The 24,300-nt window shown below is 34.1% G+C and overlaps 1 protein-coding gene across 4 annotated transcripts in view; it reads left to right on the forward strand.

Moving 5' to 3' along the window:
• GLRB (glycine receptor beta) overlaps nt 1–8,327 on the forward strand; it is a 90,588-nt gene extending 82,261 nt beyond the window's left edge. For 3 of the 4 annotated variants that reach the window (XM_030816269.1, XM_003257889.3, XM_003257890.3), the window contains one exon: nt 5,914–8,327. In XM_030816269.1, the coding sequence (XP_030672129.1) occupies nt 5,914–6,210 (297 nt within the window). In that variant the 3' untranslated portion in view covers nt 6,211–8,327. The remainder of the gene's footprint in view (nt 1–5,913) is intronic. The other variant, XM_003257891.3, reaches the window with a different exon arrangement.
• The last annotated feature ends 15,973 nt before the right edge of the window (nt 8,328–24,300 follow it).

Consider the following 24,300-nt stretch of genomic DNA (forward strand, 5'->3'; position numbering starts at 1 on the left):
TCTGTTATTGGTGTATAGGAATGCTTGTGATTTTTGCAAATGGATTTTGTATCCTGAGACTGCTGAAGTTGTTTATCAGCTTAAGGAGATTTTGGGCTGAGAAAACGGAGTTTTCTAAATATACAATCATGTCATCTGCAAACAGGGACAACTTGACTTCCTCTTTTCCTAATTGAATACCCTTTATTTCTTTCTCCTGCTTGATTGGCCTGACCAGAACTTCCAACACTATGTTGAATAGGAGTGGTGAGAGAGGGCATTCCTGTCTTGTGCCAGTTTTCAAAGGGAATGCTTCCAGTTTTTGCCCATTCAGTATGATATTGGGCTGTGGGTTTGTCATAAATAGCTCTTATTATTTTGAGATACGTCCCATCAATACCTAATTTATTGAGAGTTTTTAGCATGAAGGGCTATTGAATTTTGTCAAAGGCCTTTTCTGCATCTATTGAGATAATCATGTGGTTTCTGTCTTTGGTTCTGTTTATATGATGGATTACATTTATTGATTTGCATATGTTGAACCAGCCTTGCATCCCAGGGATTAGGCCAACATGATCGTGGTGGATAAGCTTTTTGATGTGCTGCTGGATTCAGTTTGCCAGTATTTTATTGAGGATTTTTGCATCGATGTTCATCACGGATGTTCATCTAAAATTCTCTTTTTTTTGTTGTGTCTCTGCCAGGCTTTGGTAGCAGGATGATGTTGGCCTCATTAAATGAATTAGGGAGGATTCCCTCTTTTTCTGTTGATTGGAATAGTTTCAGAAGGAATGGTACCAACTATTCTTTGTACCTCTGGTAGAATTTGACTGTGAATCCATCTGGTCCTGGACTCTTTTGGGTTGGTAGGCTATTAATTATTGCCTCAATTTCAGAATCTGCTATTGGTCTATTCAGGGATTCAACTTCTTCCTGGTTTAGTCTTGGGAGGGTGTATGTGTCCAGGAATTTATCCATTTCTTCTAGATTTTCTAGTTTATTTGTGTAGAGGTGTTTACAGTATTCTCTGATGGTAGTTTGTATTTCTGTGGGATCGGTGGTAATATACCCTTGATCACTTTTTATTGCATCTATTTGATTCTTCTCTCTTTTCTTCTTTATTAATCTTGCTAGTGGTCTGTCAATTTTGTTGATCTTTTCAAAAAACCAGCTCCTAGCTTCATTGATTTTTGAAGGGTTTTTTGTGCCTCTATCTCCTTCAGTTCTGCTCTGATCTTAGTTATGTCTTGCCTTCTGCTAGCTTTTGAATGTGTCTGCTCTTGCTTCTCTAGTTCTTTTAATTGTGATGTTAGAGTGTCAATTTTATTCAACAAAGCAGTTAAGAACCTACTGTTAATGTCACCCTACTTCTAACACTAGTATGTGCCGTACACAAGGGTTTTATGAATAAAAGACAAAGAAAATAGTACCTATGCATACAATTTTATATAAATTAGAAAATAAAAGCTGCTGTTTATATGTAAAGGAGATCTTTTAATGTTAATGATTTAATGGACTTAAATTTAGCAAAATATATACAAATTATTCCCTCTGAACATATTTTGTTGTCTGTAGAGGATACCATTATTGACATGAAATCATGCCTAATTATTCTGGTCAAGAAATACTGCATAAAGTTATTTGCTTTTAAATTTGTGTGGAATGAAACTTAAAAGAACCACAAAGAAAATCTTAGAGGCTAAAGTTGGAGGCATTAGAAAGTTTTTAATAGCATCATTTTTTATCCTTGACAGTTTCATTATCACACTACCTCATTTTTGTTACCAATAATTTTCAGAAGTGACAGAAGTTTATATGATGAAAGTAAATGAGACACATATTTGTAATAAGGAACAACTGAGAAATTATTAATTGTAGGTTAATATAGCCAAATTTGCTTTTAAGAATGTGTGTTAAGTAGGGTTAATGTCTTGTTTATAAGCAGTTTATTTCATCTCTTTTCATGTGATGTTATAACTGTTTAAAATAGTATTTCTAGAGTAAACTCTTTTGTACTTTCATGTACATATTTGATATGATAATAAGGTGTAAAAGAAAATTTTCTTTGTGTAAAATCTGTGATGAATGGGGCAAGGAGACTAGTCAACTACTTAATGAACCATGACCTATTTAAGAAGCCCTGAGTACTTCTCATTAGGGAACGTAATCTTGTTCTTTATTCAGTTATGTCATTATCATTAAAATTACTTCTGTAGCAGAGGTTCCGTCCAGCCCACATGTGCACCTCTACTTATTCTTGAATACGAGAATCTTCAAATATATCTCCAAGAGACGTTTTAAAGACTTAAATGGCTAGAAACTTAATATAACCAATTTGCAGCTTTTTTGGAATGCTTTGTAATGTTATGGCTTCAACACTGAAAAAATTATTCACTTACTGACATAAAGCAAATAACTTTATGCAGTATATAAGTAATCTCTGTGAATAAACATAATATTCTATATCTATAGTTTGAATAAACTGGATCAAATCCTAACATTATTTAAATTGCTGGCAGAATTTATATGGTTATATAAATAAAATAGATTAGAAAATTGGAAATATTTATTTGTGGCCTAGGTTATAATATTATATAAATTGGGCCATTTGTTTAGTTATTTACAGATACTAAAACCACACCTAAAATGATATAAAAATATGATTTATAGCAAATGCATTTCTACAGTATATTCTAAATATACTTGGTTTAAGCCATTAAGTCTATAGGCAGAATCTAGAGTACTCCTTTGTTATGATAAGTAGCTTCAAAAGCATAATGAGTAGATTTGATATGTAGAGTCTGTTCTCCACTTCTATTCCAATCAAGGTAGTGAGTTACTCTTTACAAAAGTTCACTGATACATGCGGAGACTCATACGTTCTTCAAACTGCACTGGAAAACTGAAGATTAAATGTGGTCTTCTGTCTGATGTTCTGTCTGGAACAATAATAGGGCAGATGTGAGTGTGCAAGTCTGTGTGTGTGTGCACATGCATGCATGCCTGTACAAGTACTGTTGGAGGTGAGGTGGTGGACAAATTGATGAAAGTAGTCTTTTAAAAATTCAATTTAGATAAATGGGGCAAAAAATAGATATATATTTGTATATGTTTATGTGTGTGTGTGCATTTCCTGAAGTCATATTTAAAGAGTTTAGATTTTAGTTGCTGCTTTTTCTCTTTCTCACTCTTTAGACTTGTGTATGGTCCATTTTGTGCTGCTATAAAGGAAATACCTGAGGCTGTATAATTTATAAGAAAATGGGTTTATTTGGCTTATGGTTCTGCAAGCTGTACTAGAAGCATGGCATCAGAATCTGCTTCCAGTGAGGGCCTCAGAAGGTTACAATTATGGTGGAAGGTGCAGGAAAGCCAGCATGTCAGATGGCAAGAGCGGGAGTGAGAGGGAGGACAGGTGCTAGGCTCTTTTTAACAGTCAGATTTCACTTGAACTAACAGAGGGACAACTCATTCATTACCACAGGGAGGACACCAAGCCAATCATGAGGGATCTGGCCCTATGACCCAAACACCTCCCACTAGGCCCCACCTCCAACACTGGGAGTCACATTTCAACATGAAATTTGGAGGAGACAAATATCCAAACCATATCAACCAGTTCCTGTTTTTTTTTTGTCAGACATTTTGCTAGATACACAGTATAAATTGATAGGGACTAAAGCCTGTCCATACTTCTTGATGCCATGCAGATGTAGGCACTGCTCTTTCACGCTCAGTTGAGCTCTCACAATTGGTAAATTGTAACTGCATATTAAAGAAGTGGAGTGAGGGGGTGGGGACAAGAATCCACTTTTTTCACATTGGCCTACTTCTTGACACACATTCTTAAAAGCGAATTTGGTTATATTAACCTACAATTAATAATTTCTCAATTGTTCCTTATGAATATGTGTCTCATTTGCTTTCATCAACTTCTGTCACTTCTGAAAATTACTGGTAGCAAAAATGAGGTAGTGTGATAATGAAACTGTCTAGAATAAAAAATCATGCTATTAAAAACTACCTCAATTAAAGTCCTATTGAACCAGGATGGGACTGTTTCCATTTGGACTATTTTATAATGAACAATTTCTAAATAAGTCAATATGTTGTGATTTACGTCTTTTTTTCAACTATCAAATGTATAGAAAGGTGAACTTCTAGTTCCTCAATCCCCATTCCTCATCAACATTTTTTGTGTATTTTTCTGCAAACATATTTACATAAATATCTTTTTAAAAGTTTCTTACCCACTGGCATTTTGTAAATATATATATGGCATAAAGTATATAATAACAAAGCCAACATTTGTATGCTAGCTTAAGAAATATAACATCAATATATGCTTATAATTGGAGAATAAATGGAAATAATTTAAATGTATAATCACAGAAGGATGTATAAATACATTTAACTTGCTTTGTCAGTCAGTTTCTCTTGGGCATTTTTGCTATCCACCTTTGAACACTGCCATCTGGCTCTTGTCTAGGAAATAGATATATAAATATATGTGTATTCGGGTAAAGGATAGTCTCCTGGTACCTAAAGTACTGTTGAGGAAAGATTTGTTTTATTTATTGTGTGAGGTATAGTGTTTTTAAACTAGCTATAATTTAGTAAATGTAAATAGAATCTATAGAATTAGTCAATGTATTAATTATATTAATAAAGCAGTTACTAGAGTAACTGTGATATACTAATAATATACAATTAAATGGTTTCCATGTTCAATAAAAATTGAGTAAATGTCAATAGTGAAGATTCTGAAGGTGAATAGCAAAACTCAGTGGTAAGAACAGTGAGAAAATGAAGCAAACTAGCCAAAAGCTAACCTTTTTGTGGACTTCTGTAATATGTAAGTGCTATTCTCAAACACTTGTGTTAGCCTACTCCTCTAATCTAAGAGCATTTTGATTACTAGAGAGAGTTCAGCATAAAATATAGTTGTCCTTTTGTATCTGCGGGGAATTGGTTCCAGTATCCCGTGCAGATATCAAAATCTATGCATACTCAAGTCCCTGCAGTCTGCCCTGTGGAACCTGTGGGTACAAAAAGTTGACCCTCTATATCCATGGATTTTGTGAACACTGTATTTTTGATCTGCATTTGGATGTAGATTCAGAACCTACAGATACAAAGGGGCAACTGTATTTATTGAAAAAAAGCCCATGTATAAGTGGACCTTTGCAGTTCAAACCCATGTTGTAACTGTAATTATTTTGTATATCATTGGGAATTTATTCAAATTTAATAATTCAGAAATTAGTGACTGAATAATAATCTCTGTAGCATATGGTCTATCTGAAGAATACATAAGTCCTTTGTATTGTCTGAGCGTGTTTGGTTGAGTTCAGCCAACATGTTGGGAATGCCTATCACTAGTAAATATTTGGTTCGTGGTAATTGTGACCATTTTTTAGTCCTTGTTTGTGAATGTGGCTTAGAGAGAGTCTGTCTCATTGGAGGGATAAATTCCTTAGCATTTATAAACCACTCTACTTGGAAATAGGATCTATAGGGAAGTCAAAGGCTAGTAACACCAGAACATTTTTATAATCTATATATTGTAGAATATTGTCTCTGTCATGGTTAAATATGGGAGCAAGGATGGATGTTTATTTATTAATCTTACAACTGAGAACTTTCACAAGCCTGGTAGCACCTAAAATCAATCTGAGCTTTGAATCCTTAGCATGAAATAACCAATCAAAAGTTCATTCCATGACATAAGCCTTATTATGTAGGCAACATTTTAGAGCCCGAAATGCTCAGGCAATCTGATGGTTTAATCAGATAACCATTCTCTCTGTTATTTCTTTGTGACATAAGCAAATACTTCTTGTAGAAACTAGCAATTTTAAAAATATCCTTGGAAGAGATGTGTTTTGTAAGTAGAAAAATTCTAAATACATTGTCTTCAATATTTATTCTTAGGTTGGTGAGACCAGATGCAAAAAAGTTTGTACTTCTAAGTCTGATCTGAGATCTAATGACTTCAGCATTGTTGGAAGCTTACCAAGAGATTTTGAATTATCCAATTATGACTGTTATGGAAAACCCATTGAAGTTAACAATGGGCTTGGGAAATCTCAGGCTAAGAACAACAAGAAGCCTCCCCCTGCGAAACCTGTTATTCCAACAGCAGCAAAGCGAATTGATCTTTACGCAAGAGCGTTGTTTCCTTTCTGCTTCTTGTTCTTCAATGTTATATATTGGTCTATATATTTATGATAAATCTTTTCCATTTGTACAAAATAAAATTCCATTTCATTGTGACCTACTCCATTCATAAATGCCAATCTGTGAGAACTTTTGAATTTTCATAGCAACGTTGCATTTTGGATGCCATTTGATTGTAATAAAACTGTGGCACCTTAATTTTGAATGGCAGCATGATCATGTAATGTCTGTGCTCTAATAACGATGTATATATGTATAGTGAACATATTGCTTAGTAACAAATGAAGGACAAGCATACTACATAATATAATCCATACTATTCTCTTCCGTTACTGTAAACTGCAAATACTACAGATAATTCTGATGATAAAATGATATGCACGCTGAATCCTGCTATGGTCACCATTCTAATGTATGTAGTATTTCAAATTTCCTTCCTTGTAACTTTCAAAGAAAGTCATCTTATTCTTGTAAAATTTTAGATGGTATTATCACAGATTTGAAAAGGTTGTATTACATATTGTTTAAACTTTGTAAGTAGAAATATATCAGTTATAATTATACAGGCTCTGTGGAGAAATAAAGTTCAAAAAATATTAATTTGTAAAATCAGCTCATTTTAAAGTGTGCCTGTGTTGTCAAGATATCAGATAGTAATACACAGTAATCATTTTTAAACAAAGGGAAACCTATATTTATGTAACTGTATACTGAATTCTGACAAAATAAAAAATTAAAGATACCTTATTGATGAAATATTTAGGATAAACAAAATTCTATTAAATCCACCTTAAAACCTAAATGTATTTTCATGGATTTCATTTGTTGGCACATATCACACAAAACATTGTGCCTTAAAATGAGTCATACATATTTTAAATTGGAATGCAGTAATAGATACGTGATTTTACATCATTTTTAGGAAACCAAGGGGAAGTAATAAGTTGAAAAAGAAATCCATAATTATTAAAAGATTTTAACTTTTTTATTTTATTAAAATGCTTGCATATTTTCAGTAAAATTAAACGTGTTTTCTGAATTTATTTTTTTATTTGAATATTTTGGGGTTAGTTACAAAATATTTAGAGATTAAGTAAATAATAGCTTTGTTTGTATTAGACTTCACTTCTACTTGTATTTTCTTTCTTGTTAAAAGTCTAGACAACTGAGATTTACTTACTTTGAACCTGTTCCAACCCAAAAGTAAGCACTAAGTCTCATTTTATGAGACCACCGTTTCTTAATGTGACATCGAGTGCACCTTTGTCTTTCTGCCATTCTGAAATAAAACTATCAGTAATTCACATAGATAAACATAAGACTAAAGAAGTATATTTACATTATTTGGAGAGTTTTGTTGCAGCTACCAGTTTGTATGGCAAATTCGATAATAAAGTATTGTTTATGCAAATTGCCATATGTAATTCAGTGCTATTCAATTTATTGAAGCCTTGCATTTTTAAAAGATTCTCACTGATTATATTATTTTTAATGGGATATAATCGAATCCTTTGTAGACCTTCAGCACTCTCTAGTTGTAAAGGTGACATCCGAATAATTTTACAGTGCTACAGGTAACCCTGTTGATGGACTTAATATCTTCTAGGACCCAGGGCAAGAGCATTTTAATGGAACTGTGGTAAGAAAAAAAAAAATGAATAGGATTTAAATCACTTAAAATGTTTACTTGTAATAATTATATTTGGTTATAATCTGGTTCCTTTATTTTGGCAAGTTTCATTCATATTAGGGAATTTGATCTAGATATAGAGTTTTAAGTGGAAGATGTACCATATTGAAGACGTATCTCATTATATAGAAATTTATTTGTGGAAAATAGTATAAATGAATTACTTTTCTGTAATATAATATTGTAGCCTCTTAAGACCAATTTTAATACCCAAGTATATATGAATCGCTATCCCAGGATTAAGTGTGTATGTGTAACTACAAATGGAACACCAGAAAAAGATCATAACAAAGAAGTACAATGAGTGTCGCTGACAGTTTTTTATAATTCTTCTCAAAGATTTAGTCACAGAACTCCAGAGTAGTTCTGATCTGTGTACTTTCAGTATTATATATTTCTAGGAGATTTGCAGTATATCTACCTGGAGTATCTGCGGATACCTCAAATTCAGTGTCTTTAAAGTAAAAATTATCATCTCAAAAATCAGGTTGTCTCATTTTTGATTTCTGTTAAAGCCATTGCTAATCCAGTTGCCCATGTTAAATTCATCTTCCTTTCTCACACAGTCTGTCCCTTTAAGTATCAAGTCCTGTAAATTCTCCCTCTTATACCTATCACCTCCTCTCCATTCCGGCTGGCACCCTCCTAATTCATTTTCTCATTCTATGTAATCAGACTCTTTCAGCAGTCTACAGTCTCACTCTAGTATAACTCTATTTTTGAACTAACTTCATAATTTTTATTTTTTAATTGCATAGGTAATACCTGAATATGTTGAATATTATAAAACAAACATGCATTTAGAGTCAGTATTTAAAGTTGCTGTCCATAACCTTTTTCCTTCAAACTATTCTGTCTCTTCCCCAGAGGTCATCATTGTTTTGTATCTATTCAGAACTCATTCTAGGCATTTTCAACATCTATCTAATTTTTAAATATAAAAGATACTGTAACATAATAAGATATTACCTAAATGGGATTTTACCTTATGTAGGGTTTTGCAATTTTTAAAATTTAACATCTAGAGTTTTTTCCAGGTCCTCATCTGGGATATATTAGGTGTTCATAAACTGGGCTTCTGCTATTATTATATAGGATGAATGTGTCTTAATTTAATTTCTTTTTAAGTAAAAACTTAGTTTGTTTTTCCTCCAAATACAAAATAGAGTTGCAATAAATATCTTTGTGCACAAATACATATATTTCCATGAGGCTAATGTTGAAAGTAGAGTTGCTAAATTGAAAGATAAGCATCTGTTAAATTCTGATAGACTCTGTCATTTTCTCTCTAAAAAGCTGCTTAAGTAGCTTCTCACCATGATATGCCCAAATTCCCACAGTAGTAATCTCTTAGTCTAAAGTTATGGGTACATTACTTTTCTTTTTTAAATAATCTTTTTTGACATTGTCTCAGACTTTCAAAAATATTGAAAAAAACCTTATGAAGAATTTCTGTTTACTCTTCACCTAAATTCCCCAAATGTAAATACTTTCTCATACTTGCTTTATTTTTCTCCCTCTACCGTGTGTGCATGAGATATTTTATTTTGAAATGTTAAAATTGCAGATATGATGTTTCTTTACCTCTACACATTAGTGTTTCCTAAAATACAAGAGCATTTTCTTTCATAACCATAGTAGAACAAGATATCAATATCAGGAAATTAACATTGATAAAATGCTAGAATCTAAAGAATTAATTCAAATTTCCCAATTGTTCCACTATTTTGGCTGTTGTTCAGGGTTCATTCCAGGATCATGTTTAATTTTCTGATGTTAATTTCTGTAAAATAGAGCTGTGATTGTGGCATTCTGCTGAAACATTTTTAGTGTCTTCTGTCACATGAACTAAGTAAAAAATCCTCTCTCATATGAAATTATCCCTATTAAATGTTTAGCTTATCTTTGCAGATATTTCTCACACTACTACTCTTCTCATATCCTAAACTCTACTCAAACTGATTTTGACTGTTTTATATCACATTTAGTAGTGATTGGAGTACTAAGTTCAGCCAGTTCCTTTTCTTTGAAGTAAGTGGTTAATTTTACGTTTCACGATTTCTTTCAAGTGGACCAGGCTTGGATGTTAAATGTCTTCAAATAATTATTTTAACTAATATGTATTAATTCAACATTAGGTATTTTTACTTTTTTATTGACACATAATAGATGTACATATTTTGAGGGCACCTGTGATAATTTGATACCTTTGCATAAAATCAGTTCAGGGTAATTAGGATATTCATCACCTTAAATATTTATCTTTTCTTTATGCTAAGAACACTAGAATTGTTCTCTTTCAGCTATTTTGAAATGTAAAATAGATTAATGTTAACTCTAGACACCCTATTGATCTATTAAATACCAGGTCTTATTTCTTCTAACTGTATGTGTGTTCCCATTAATTAACATCTCTGCATCCACTCCTCCCTGCTACCCTTCCTGGCTTCTGGTAACCAGCAATCTACTCTCTATCTTCATGACATCCACTATTTTAGCTCCAACATACGAGTGAAAATATGTGGTTTTTAAAAATCTTATGGTTTCATCTCTAGTGAAAAATGAAGTGAAAATATTTTCCATTACATCTGCAGTGCTCAAATTAAGCTTCTTTAAAAGCAACTTAGTTATTATTTATACTACTGAAAATTTCCATTTATATAAATAGGTATAAAATTTTAAAATATCAAGCCTAAAATGAGAAATAGTTTGAAATACTTTATAGCCTTTACTCAATGCTTACTCGATAGAATATTATTACCTTGCTTTACAATAGCAGATTTATTCAAATTATTTTTTAAATAATTGCATATGTTTGTGCAATGTATTAATAATTTAGCATTCACTCCCATTTTTTGGTAAAGCTAATCTTAGCCATTTAAGAGATTAGGGTCAAGTTCTTTCAAAGCATCAGCCACATCACTAGAGTAATGCTTGGAGACTTTCTTGTGATTAATATTCATGGAAAATATGGATGCCATAATCAAAATGGGTTATACTATCTGTATGTACCATATATGCATAAACTTAATATTTTATACGTTGATAACCTTTGCATTCTATGTATGTATACAGATATATATTATATATGCATTTACATCATTTTAATGTGTCCTTAATTAACAAGAACAGTGAGAAAGTTTATGAATTCTGTTCCCGTTGGATTTTCTGTATTCCAAACATATCACTCCAAATGTCTCAACTCTCACATATCATACCCAAAGCAGTTCTTTCTAAATCGTCTAAGTGAATACTAAACAAGAAAACTGTAAACTAGTTAATATTTATTGGCTGCTTCATATATTAAAGGTGTGTGTTAGCTAAAAACTGAAAAGATGAATAAAACCTGGCTTCTGCTTTTAAATGATATAGAGTGAATCATGTGAGAAGGAAGATACACTAAATATACAAATTGCTATAATGCAAATCAGAATATAATACATATTATTTTAAGAACATAAGAAGAAACAAAGTCATTTGTCTAAAAGAACAAAACCTGTTTTAAAAAAGAATAAAAATACTGTAATATGGCCAAAGGCAATTTTACAATCCATCATAGGACTTTGAAGCTAAAAATTTACTAAATGTAAATAAAAATACAAACTGTAAAATGCAGAAACATTGCAAATGAAAAATCTTAAATTGCTATTTGAATTTTATTTCCTAGTTAACATTGTTGAGAAAATAATGAGCAGCAAAGCAAGTTTTCCTTAGCTGATGAGGTAATGCACTTTAGCTAATGTTTGTTTCTTAACTAAAACCCACATCTGATCTTAATCCTATAACTTGAAACAATTTTCAGTAAATCCCAATTTGCAGCCTGAAGCAATTGCAGTTCAATTAATATCATTGACAGAGATGTGGACAAAAGCAGGGTAGAACCCCTATGGTTTAGCAAGAATTGCAATCAAACTACAGGTCCTTTAGCAATTACCTCACTGAATAGAGATTTTATTAGTCAATTAGCATTGCCTCACCCTATCCCATTGATGACACATAACAGAAACCCCTTTTTGTGAAATGGTAAACAAGATAAAGAAGCAAAAGATTTTAGCCCTTGAAAAACTCAGCTCAGTTTATTGGATGTTCCCATGGGATGTTGTTTTACGTGTTAGAGTTGAAAATGTGGCAGAAGGAAAATGGCATTTAACAATAGTAAATACTTATCTGCTTCTATTTGAAGACTACAACCTCACATCGTACAGCTCCTGGAAATTCATGTTCTAAGGAACATGAATTTGGCATACAGTGGCAGCATCATGTCTGCTTGCTTTAGTAAGAATCTCCAGCATTTTTCATAAGTCTAAGTTAGAATCTGCAGGCTCGTCAGCTACAAAGATGCTCTTTAATTTATTAACTGAGAGAATATTATATGGAACTCATTAAGAGGGAATACCTAATAAATTCTGCCTTGGACTATTATAAAACCTCGTTCTAAACACAGCTGCAGTTTTCTGGTTCATTCATTTGCAGGCTCAAAAGCTCTTTCTTTCAAAAATAACTAGGCTCCACTCTGTCCACTGGCATCTTAGAAGCTTTCAAATTTTTAGATGAATTAATTTAAATATCCAAATATTTATGTGAAATTTTCTAAGAAATATTTGTGAAACATGCACCATTGCAAAATAAACTACTGATCTAAGCTAAGCCCAAAGCCAATATGACACATAAACATGTAAGGAGGCAGGAGAAGGCAGTAGAAAGACCCTTGGATTGGAAGTGATAGTACCCGAGCTACAGTTTGAGATTTGCCATTTAAACCTCCTCGCAAACTTTGTCAAAGGATATTTCTCATCTTCAGTTACCCTGTTTTTAAAGAGGGAATAATATAAACAGTTATTGATAATAATACATTATTAATGTAATATAATTGATTACAATGTGTGAGTCTTTTATAGTGATTCAAGCAAGGACTTGGAAACAGCCTAGGCTGGAGTCTCACTAGTTTTATAAACCTCGGTAAATTATTTAAGATCTGTGAGCCTCAGTTTCCTCACTTATGAAATACATGTTTATGATGACTACCTCATCACATGATTGTGAGAATTTAATATGTTATCATTATGTAAAGTGTACAACAGAATTCCTAGTATGTAAGTGTGCAAAAAATTATAGTTATTATCTAGTTTTACCTCTTACTGCTACTATAATTTCTAGCACCAAATCTGCTACTAATGACATTTCTTTTTTTTTTTCCAAATTTCTTTATTAAAATAATGAGTGTTAGGCTATAAAACACACTGACATTTTGACAACAGATGCATATTACCTCTACTCATAAGGCATTTTAGCATGCATAATCATTGATATCAATTTAGAATATAAAATAACTTAAAGATGGGTACAGTAGAAGGAACTAGAAAACACATATTAAGATATTCTTGGTTGAGTAAAGGAGCCATTGAAATATGTACTTAGAGTCTACAATTAAATGTTAGTAATGCAATGTGGGTAATGCAATATAATAATTCTAGAAATTCAGAATCCACATATTCAAGGGACATATTTTACATGTTAGAGAAATAAAAATGAGAATACTTCTGAACTTTTGAAAGAAAGAATAAAAAGAAGAAAAATGTCCTAGATATGTTAAACATGCAGTAAAAATGGAGCTTAATCTCTTATTAATTCATGCATATACTATACTAATAAAAAATGATGCTCATAATAAGTAGCCTAAAAACTCCATGATTGTGACTTTGTTTCTAAAACATAGTGGGAATATTTTGTTATATTAAAAAGAATTGAGGTGTTAATATACTTTATTGTTTTCTAATTCTTTGAAGTTTGATTAACTACTAAACTTAATGGTATTCCCAATTAATCAAACTATCCAATTAACACCGTTTAGTGTAAATGATAATGTGTTACATTCTGAACTCATACTTAAAATGAATGAGGTTAAATTCTAACTGATAGAATCATGTTTAATTCTCCTTAAGGCAATATATTTTATATTATAGCCACAATATTTATCTATTTATTGAAGAAAGAGTTGTTAAACACTTTACAAGTATAATGCTGAATAGACACTAAAGTAAAATTAAACTACTAAATTAGGAAGTTTCAGCCACAGATACATTTTGATAGCGGAGACATGGGAAGAGGGCATCATAACTTCTAGAATAGAAAAAGGATGAGTAGTTTGAAAATACTGCAAAACTTTGTCCCATTACTAGAATATTTAGGGTCTTTACAAGGCCTCTGGAAGCCACCGATTTTTTTTAATCAAAGCGAAACTTCATTTTTTAACCAAAGGGAAAGGGAAGGTTTGAGATATCCTGTATAAGACAATTAATCAAAACTGAGACAGATCCCAAAAGATATGGAAGAATTGTTAATGAAGGATTTCATTAAAAATATATTTGCTACACTTTGGGAGGCTGGAGGATGGCTTGAGCCTAGGAGTTTGAGACCATCCTGGGCAACATAGGGAGACTCCCATCTCTACGAAAAATTTCGAAAATTAGCTGTGTGTGGTGGTGCACACCTGTGGTCCCAGTTACTCAGGAGGCTGAGGCAAGAGGATCATTTGAGGCTGGGAGGCGGAGCAAGACCCTGTCACAGAAACACACACACACACACACACACACGTTAAGTGTAATTTAATTACTTTAGGTAAACAGTATCAAAAATTAACCAAGAGATCATTTTACCTGTTCTATAGAAAATGTCATTGAAATTTGACCTAAAGTATGTTAACCTCTTAAATTTTAGGGATAAGTCAGTGAGTATGTTTTTAACATATATTTAGAATACATTTATTTGCCTGCTTTGGTGTGTATTCTACCTACAAAATAACAAGTTAGATTAGAATGGTGCAGGTGAACATATATGTTCATGTGTGTATATATTCGTATATTATATATATGTGTATACACACATAGTACAACATCATTGATTAGTATTCTATTTGCAACTAAGACATACTATATTTTTGCCCTTTTTGAAGCCTTGCAGGGTATCTATTTAATGTATATATGGAACAGTTTCACATTAAGGTTACATTAGGAGCTGTTTGAGAGAATGCCTAGTTAAAGATCAAATAAAATAAGAGTGTGCTAATTGATATGAACCAGATGGCCCACGGAGAAAAAAAACTTAGTCTCCACAGATTGTTCCATTTATTTATTTGTGTGTTTATGCATTTAAAAACACTCTCATTCTTGTATGTATCCCAGGCTCATTCTTCCCCACCTCATAAAATGACCTACACCCTCCCCCACATCCTCGTTCATTTCATACATCAAGAAAAATTCCTGTTTACTACGTGCCAAATGGTTCTGGAAGGAAGCATACCCTGTTGTCTCCCTACTCACCTAGTCTAATTCTTTTAGATTTATACAAAATTCAGGCTAACGTCTAATTCCTTCCACATAGGCCACGTTACTCCTGTTCTCCAGGAGGCTTGGGGACATGCAGAATATCCAGTCTTGTTAGGTTGTCCTATCTTGGCAAATATTCATGAGTTGCCACCTTTGATTACAGCCCAAATCCCAACTCTTTTTCCACGTTTGCGGCCCAGTTCTCCTCTAGTTCCCATCTATCTGTATGTTTTCCTCTGGAATGCCTATGTCAGAATAAAGCTCCACATCCCTAAGCTTTATGTATTCCATTCCTTCCTTTGCCTGGCCTGTGCTTAATCAGAACTCCCAGAGAACTGTTCAAGTTAGATATCGAACTATGAAATAGATATTAAACTGTGTCTATTTCAAGCAGTCCCTGTTTATTTTCTCTCACAACGTATGGGATACGGGTCTTAAACTCACATTTTTCCTGCTACCTAATAACGTTCCCAGGTTATTTCTCTACTTATGCAAACTCCTTTCTTTTGATGATTGATCTACCTTTTTATTAAACTTTTAAACATTCTGTGTAAGTGCCTGTGTGTATGAAAGAGAAAAAAAGAGAGCTAGGAAGAGGTGAGAGTGGAATAAGAAAAATTGTAAAGATAAGAATTACCCGTCTTTCAACACTGAGAATCAAATCACTTTAACTTTTTGTTACATTTAATTTAAACTTTATTTTTTTCAATAAGTAATTGAAAATATATACGTTGTCTTAGGTATATCTGAAGTTGTGATCACTTGCAATCATTTATCTTGGTCCTCTGCAATCACACCTAGAGTCATCCATGATTATTCGTTTGCTTGTAGTTTTAAAAAATTAAAATATTTGAAAGAAAAAATATATACAAATATTAGCGTTTTTAAATTTACATAAATGATAAATTATATGTATTACTCACAAAGTGTTCTTACAACTAGTCACATAAATATGTACTCTATTCTCTCATATGCATGTATCATTTTATTTAATTAAGAATCTTTACCTTGTTCAAACATTTTTCATTATTTTAAACAAAGCTTCAATAAACAGCTTTGTGTCTATTTCCCAGTATTTATGTCTGAGTGATTTTGTGTAGTAATTACAAGTAGAATCCCTCTATTAAAGGACACACACGTCAGCAATTTAAACAAAAAATTAAGAAAAAAGGACCTGGAAGGGGCTTCGAGATGGCCGTGTAGAGATATTTTCTACCTGCCTCCTCCACGAAGAAGAACCAGAATAGTGAGTAGACAATCATACTTAGATCATCCAAGAAAGAACACTGGAATTCAACAGAGAGATGTCAGGAAACCCCAAAGCAAGGAAGAAGAGGGAAGCCAGGCAGCCTCATAGGCCAGGACTGGCAGCCAGGAGAGGCTCCCCAATGCGGGGAAAGGGTGAGAGAGACTCCCAGAGGTCTACATTCTCACCTTGCCTTGGACTTCTACAATCCTAGCCACAGGAGAGCTCCTTGACCTTGGACAATCATGGGGCCTTGAGTATAACACAGAGAGCTTCCCAGAAACTGCCTGAAGGCATTGCTCCAGCGCCAGAGCTCACATTGGATCTCACAAACCCCAAATCCTCAGTAGCATGGCACTATTTTAAAAGCCCAGACTACAGTGGACTGCATCCAGCTCTGCAACCAAGGCTGAGGGGGGAGCCACAGGCAACAAACCCAGTCCTCCATGAAGAGAGGTGATCTTGTATTTTCATGCATCCTGAGGACAAATTTCACTGCCTGCAACTGCCAGGGCTGCAGACTGCTGTGGGCTAAGGCGCAAGTGAAGCCCATGTCCCACCCTCCCCCACTGCCTACCTAAGGTTGATCCTAAAGAAAGCAAACCCAGCCTTCCCAGTAACATTGTCACGTTGCAGCTGCTGCCACCTCCACCTGAGCCTTCCACCAGCAGCTTGGCCCTTGCACACTATAGCCAGTGGTATTTGCATATGTTTGGCTATTTCTATGCCTTCTTTTGAGAAATATCTGTTCAGGTCCTGCACCCAAATTTTAAATTGGATTGTTTTCTTGTTATTAAGTTTCTTATATATTTTGGATATTAATCACTTATCAGATACAGTGTTTGTGAATATTTTTTCCCATTCGTAATTTGTCTCTTCACTCTATTGGTGGTTTCCCTTGATGTGGCCACTGCTACCATTCCCAGTACCTGTGCAAGCCACCAGAAGGTCCAAGAACTAGTCTGCTTGGACATGCTAACACTGGTGCCAGCATACACCACCCTGGGGCACAAGAACAGGCACCTTCAGCCCACCACTGCCATCACTGGGGACTGAAGACAGGCCCACCCAGCCTCTCAGTCCCCCAAAAAACTTCACCACAGTCTCCACTAACAACTGCCCCCTAAGCCACCAAAAAAAAAAAAAAATCACAGACAAAACTGATGCTGTTTACAGTCAAAGAAATCATACAGAGATGATACTATCCAAAGTGCCCTGCTCAACCAACACCATAGGAACATCTTCAGTAAAAAGTTCCTCCTTACAAAAGCAAATTCAAAAAATTGGAAGAAGCAATGTTTATACTAAATGTGTCGATATCAATGTAAGGACACAAGAAACACAAAAAAGAAAGGCAATATGACACCCCCAAAGAAACACAACAATTTCTTGGCAACAGATTCCAATCAAAAAGAAATTCATGAAATCTTAAAAAAAATTCAAAATTTTGATACTAAAGAAGCTCAGTGAGATATAAGAGAATTTTGAAAACAAAAACAAAAACCAATGAGGAAAACAATTCAGGAAATTCTGGAACTAAAGAATTTACGGAATGAAATATAAAATATATTTGAATGTTTGAATAATAGACTAGATCAAGGAGAAGAAAGAAAATCAGACCTTGAAGACAGATCTTTTGAAGTAACCCAGAAAGACAAAAATAAGGAAAAAATAATAAAAAGAGAATAAGCAAAGCCTCTGTGACATAGAGGATGCCAAAATGCAACCAAATACTCAAATTTCTGATGTCCCAGAAGGTGAAGTGAGAACAAAAGGTTTAGAAAATGTATTTAATGAAATAATAGATGAAGCCCCTCCCCATTTCTTTTTTTTTTTTTTTTTGAGATAGAGTCTTGCTCTGTCACCCAGTCTGGAGTGCAGTGGTGCAATGTTGGCTCACTGCAACCTCCGTCTCCCTGGTTCAAGTGATTCTCCTGCCTCAGCCCCCCAGTAGCTGGGACTACAGGTGTTTACCACCACACCTGGCTAATTTTTGTATTTTTAGTAGAGATGGGGCTTCACCATGTTGGCCAGCTGGTCTCAAACTCCTGACCTCAGGTGATCTGCCCTCCTCAGCCTCCCTAAGTGCTGGGATTGCAGGCATGAACCACCATGCTTGGCTGAAACCTTTTCAAGTCAAGCAAGAGAAATAGATATTCAGATAAAGGAGCCTAGGAGATCCTGAAGAAAATACAACACAAAAAGGACTTTGCCATGACACATTATAATGAGACTGCTATACACAATGACTGTACTAATTTATATTCCCACCAATAGTGAACAAAGGTTCTCTTTCTTCCACATCTTCACCAGCATTTGTTATATTTCATCTTTGTGATAATAGCCATTCTAGCAGACATGAGATGATATCTGATTGAGGTTTTAGTTTGTATTTCTCTGATTAGTGATGTTGAGCATTTGTTGCATACCTTTGGCCATTTGTATATTTTCTTTTGAATTGAATATTTTCTTTTCGGACCCTGTGCCCATTTTTTAATTGGGTTTTTTTTCTTGCTATTGAGTTTCTTATATTTTGGATCTTTATCACTTATCAGATATATTGTAAGTATGCTTTCTATTTCTGCAGATGTCTCCTTTGATCTTATTTGATCTCCTTTTTTTCCTGCACATTCACCATAAAGGGAAATAATCTACTGTAAGCTTGCTACTAACTTTTTCCTCACCTTGTTGATGGTTTCTTTTGCTGTGCAAAGGTTTTTCATTTAATATACTCCCATTTGTCTATTTTCACTTTTGTTTCTTGTGTTTTGGAGGTAATATTTAAAAAATTATTTCCCAATTCACTGTTCTAGAGTTTTTCTCCTATGTTTTCTTCTAGTAGTTTTATAGTTTCAGTTCTTACATTTAAGTTTTGAATGAATTTTCAGTTTTTTAAATATGATGTGAAATAACGGTTCAATTTTGGATGCCCAGTTTTCCCAACACCACCTATTGAAGAGACTGTCCTTTCTCTATCATGTGTGACCTTGGCATTGTTGTAAAAAGTCAATTTACCATAATGTGTGGGTTTATTCTGGGATCTCTGTTGTTTCTCATTGGTCTCTGTGTCTGTTTTATGTAGTACCATGAAGTTTTGATTGATAGCTTTGTGGTATATTTTGAAATCAGGTAGCGTGATGCCTCCAGCTTTGTTCTTTTTGCTCAAGATTGCTTTGGTTATTCAGGATCTTTTGTAGTTCCATTTAGAATTATCTTTTCTATTTCTGTGAAAAATGTCATTGGAATTTTGATAAGGATTGTATTGAACCTGTAAATAGTTTTGGCTTGTATGGACATTTTAACAATATTAATTCATCTAATTTGTGAACGCAGGATTTATTTGTATCTTCTTCAATTACTTTCATCAATGTTTTATAGTTTTCAATATACAAGTCTTCCACCTCCTTGGCTGAATATATTTCTAAATGTTTTATTTTATTTTTAATTTTTGATAGCTAGAATTAATGGGATGTTTTCTCGATTTCTTTTTTAGATCACTGCTTGTTAGTGTATAGAAATACTATTGATACTCGCATGTCAATTTTGTATCCTGCAAATTCAGTAAATTTGTTTGTTAGTTTTAACAGTTTTTGGTGGAGTCTTTAGGGTTTTCTATATTAGAGATGACATCTACAAACAGGGACAATTTAACTTCTTCCTTTCCAATTTGGATGCCTTTTAGTTCTTTCTCTTGACTTATTTCTCCAGCTTAGAAGTTGTTTTGTTTAGCAGGGTACTAGGTACTGTGGTAAACTTTATGAGTTCATGCACATCTGGAAATGTCTCTGTTTCTCTCTTAAATGACTGTTTAACCGAGCATAGTATTTTAAATTTAAAGTTATTTTCCTTCTTGTTTCAGATGAAATGTATGATACCAATCTAGGTCTTATTTTTGTGTAGGCAATCTGCCTTTTCTCTCAGTAGCTTTTAGGAAAATCTTTTTACATGATAGGCTAAACTTTGATTAGATATATTTATTTTAGTCAGTCCATGTCAACACTCTGTAGATTTTTAAATCTGAAGGATTTTGTCTTTCTTAGATCGGGGAAAATTTTGAGTTATTGCCTTTAAAATTATAACCTCACCATCATTTTATCTATCCTCTCTTTCTGAAACTCCTACAATCTTCTTAATCTCTTCACTTTAAAAATTACCCAGTATCAATCTTTGGTAATAGTTTCCATGATACCAATCATTACAAAACACACAGAAACAGAGGTTCAGGACTGCCAATGGTATTTCTTTCTTGATGCATTAGGATGCACAGTGACTCACTTTTATATATCAGACCTCTAAATGAAGTATATCATCTTATAACTTACCAGAAGGAAGCTTATTTGGTCATGAAACCTCTTCCTTTTGTATTATACCAGTTGCATGGCTTACATTGTATTTTCCAGGGAGCCATGAAATTCATATACTTCATGTTTGTTTACGATGATTAATTCTAGACAGACTAGGTATATCCTCCTAACAACATTCTAAAGATAAGGACACTTGCTGCTAATGTGTTTGCCAGGAAGTTTTCCACTAGCATGTTTACCGGAAGATTTCATCTCCTTTTTTTTCTGCACATTCACAATAAAGGGATGTAATCTACTGTAGTCCTGCCACTAACCTTTTCCTTCCCAGTCCACCTTCTGACCTCATTTGACATCTCTTTGATGCATACTTATCAGGAACTTTTTATAATTTTTCTTTTTTAATTTTATGGACTATGTTATATTAAATAATAAAGCTCCTAAGCCCCTTAACAACCAGAAGCTGAACGATTTAGTGTGTAGGAGGAATTTTCTCTATAAAGCATGCTAACTGTAACCATATCCTTTCAAGATTCTTTGAGTTTTTTTTTTTTTAAACTCACTCTTAACTCCATCATCAGGAGTTATTTAAACTTTTTAAAAAGCACATGTTGGTGAAGGCATTTCAAATGTTTTAAGGGTAAACTTATGATTATTTTTCTAGCAAACCTGTTATAAAAGTTTTTATATCACTTGGGCTTTTGAATTTGCCTCTCAAATGTTTCTCTCATCCTGGAGGTCATCATTAAATACTTAATTCTACCTATAGACCTACACATACTGTATTATCTGCAGTGCTGTGGCAGATAAATAAAAGGGATATATGGCACACCAGCCATCAGTAAAATGACAGTATCAGTCTCCATTCATTCCTAACAGAAACCATGTTTTATATAGTGCATACACTCAGAGCAACTGGGGTGGTATTTAGAGGCCTTTGTTCTGTAAATTGTGGATTCTATCTGGTATGTGGACATAACCATTTCCCATATATTATAGTACAGATTTTCATAGAGCCTGATTTCAAGGGTCATAGTGTACCGTATTGTTTATTTATCTCTTCAGTCCTAACTAACTGCATCATGGCAACGACAGTGTCCTTTTTTATTCACAGAACTGGACCATTAGAGAACAATAAGAGCCAACAATCCTGTAACATCTCAGCATAACTTACCCTAGCCCTCAATCACTTCTTCTAGAACTAAACTTTAAATATATCAAATTCCATTATAATTAAAAGTCTTTCCTGGGTGATGGTATCAGTTCTTTGTCATCGTTGTTGAGAGGTATGGAGTTTCATTAGAGTAATTATACAATTATTCATGCTCTTATAGTCTAAACACAATAAACGGAATAATAGTTGGAGTAGCTTACAGGTATTTTGAGCATTCAGGATGCTCTTTTTCCCATATCGTACTGGTGGAGTTGTTAGGCAGAGCTCATGTATCAACAAGCATTCAGTTCTACTTCTCTAGAGAAGGTAAGTTCAGGGTCTCCCCCACTGCCCACAAAAATCAGTCATTCGTCAGTGCCAGATATGAGAGCATTTGGTAAAATATTATTCTCTTGTTTTTAGTTACTCTTGTGGAAATATTACGATTGCATCCCTTTCTGGGATTGTGAATCGCTTATGAGTTCCTATTCCACTTACTATTATTTTCCCTTGTTTTCATTTATTGTGCTTCCTGGTGGACTTGCTGACCCAAATGTGCTATTCACATATGGGGCTGGACATAGTAGCAGCCTTGCTAATTTCCCCATTTACCCTATCTGTAAGCAGATCTTGCAGAATATGACAGATAAAGAATGACAGCATTGTTGCTGCCATTTGGTAATGATAGTATATTCATAGCCAGCCCTAATTCTTCACCACCTCACACACTCCCACCTCTTGATCCAAGAAGTCTCTCCAGTAGAGTCCTTGCCTTACTTCTTTTCACAGTCAATGTGAGGACCAAATCATTTAAACATCAAGCCATTTGTTCAAGATGTCCCCATTGCCTATATTGAATAATAAATATTCAAATTGCCTATTCCAATGAAAACTTTAAAATGTTGTAAGTCCATATGCTATTATATTTCTTTCCCATTTTTGGTTATCGGTAGCAGTAAAGTACATACATTTTTTTCAAAAGACATATCCAGGTGGTCTGAAATGGTAGAAAATTTGCTGTTCCAAAATTTTAGTTGTTTTCTCTAAGGTTGTTTTTAATGTAGAATAAGAAAAGCCTAGAATGAAATCTGTGCCAATCCCAATTAAACCTGTTTATGCTCTTGGGGCTATTGGTTGAAGTCCAGTGTAATCAGCTTTGCAGGTATTGATTCCATTCCTATCGACAGTAGGCATTTTTTATCTCATTAGCCATTTCATCAGGTCCTAGAAGAGAGGTACATGACATCTCTCAGGCCGTGAGTACATGTCCTGAACACACACATGCCCACTTATTTATGAACTCATGAGCTAACTAGGCATCTACCTTTATTTTCCAATCCCTTTCTTATCTGACAACAGTATTTTTTTGGGGGGCATCTATATGAACCAGTTTAATTCTTCCTCTGAATTCCTATGGAGAACTCCATGTCCGAATGCTTTATATGTACTATTTTTTTTTATCATGCAGTCATCTACAGCCCATTTGCCTAATCATATAGCAAGCCCTTTGGCTACGGCTCAAGTCTATAAATATGCAAACACTCTTTAGAGGGTCTGAGCCTAATTCCTCTTCCACTTTTAATTAACCGCTCTCAGCAATTTTCCCTGTGTGAACTTGCCCTTCCTTTCTTTCGTCAAAGTTTTACCACCCACTGGACATATTGTGGCTGCTTTCCAAATAGCAATATGGCTCTACGGTTGGGAACTCCCACTAAGTGACCAGAAAGCCCGCTTTTCCTCAGTTAGGAGAGTATAACGTTCAACCTACATAGCATTGGAAGCAAGGAGTTCCTCTGAGGTCACAAGGTCTATGTGCAGTGAAGCAATCTATTCATGTACATGTGATATACCCCATTGAACTCTCTCCCCCACTCCTTGTCTTCTTGCTGTTCTTAAATATACCACTTCCATTTTAGGAGTAATCTTTGCTGTACAGCTCTTTCTCTGTTAGAATACGTCTGTGACATCACCTAAGTCCTAATTGATATTTCTGGCCTTAGATTTATCTGACCCCTTTTGTGGTGGGTGACATTTTGATTAACATCCAATAACAAAGCAACAATTATCTTTCAAGTAGACTAGAATTAACAGCTGTCTTTGGCTGCTCTCAGATCCAGAACCTAAGAAACCTTTGTTGGATAGATGTATTCAAATTTTCTGAAGTGTCCAGTCTGTGAATGTTCTAGTTACAGACATTTCTAATGTAATTTGAGCAGTTAGGTCTTCAGGGCTCAGCAGGGCCGCTTGTCACACCACTCTCTGTAACTCCTTTAATCGTTTCTGTTCAGAGGGCAATTCCAATTTAGATTCCTTTCTGGTGATTTTGTGATTAGGAGCCAACAGGATTATTAGATGAGGTTGATTTTGCTAAAACCCAGATAGTCCTGCTAATCATTGAGCTTCTTGTTTATTGGCAGGATCTGTGA

Source organism: Nomascus leucogenys, chromosome 7b (genome assembly GCF_006542625.1).
Source record: "Nomascus leucogenys isolate Asia chromosome 7b, Asia_NLE_v1, whole genome shotgun sequence".
Taxonomy (NCBI): Eukaryota; Metazoa; Chordata; class Mammalia; order Primates; family Hylobatidae; genus Nomascus; species Nomascus leucogenys.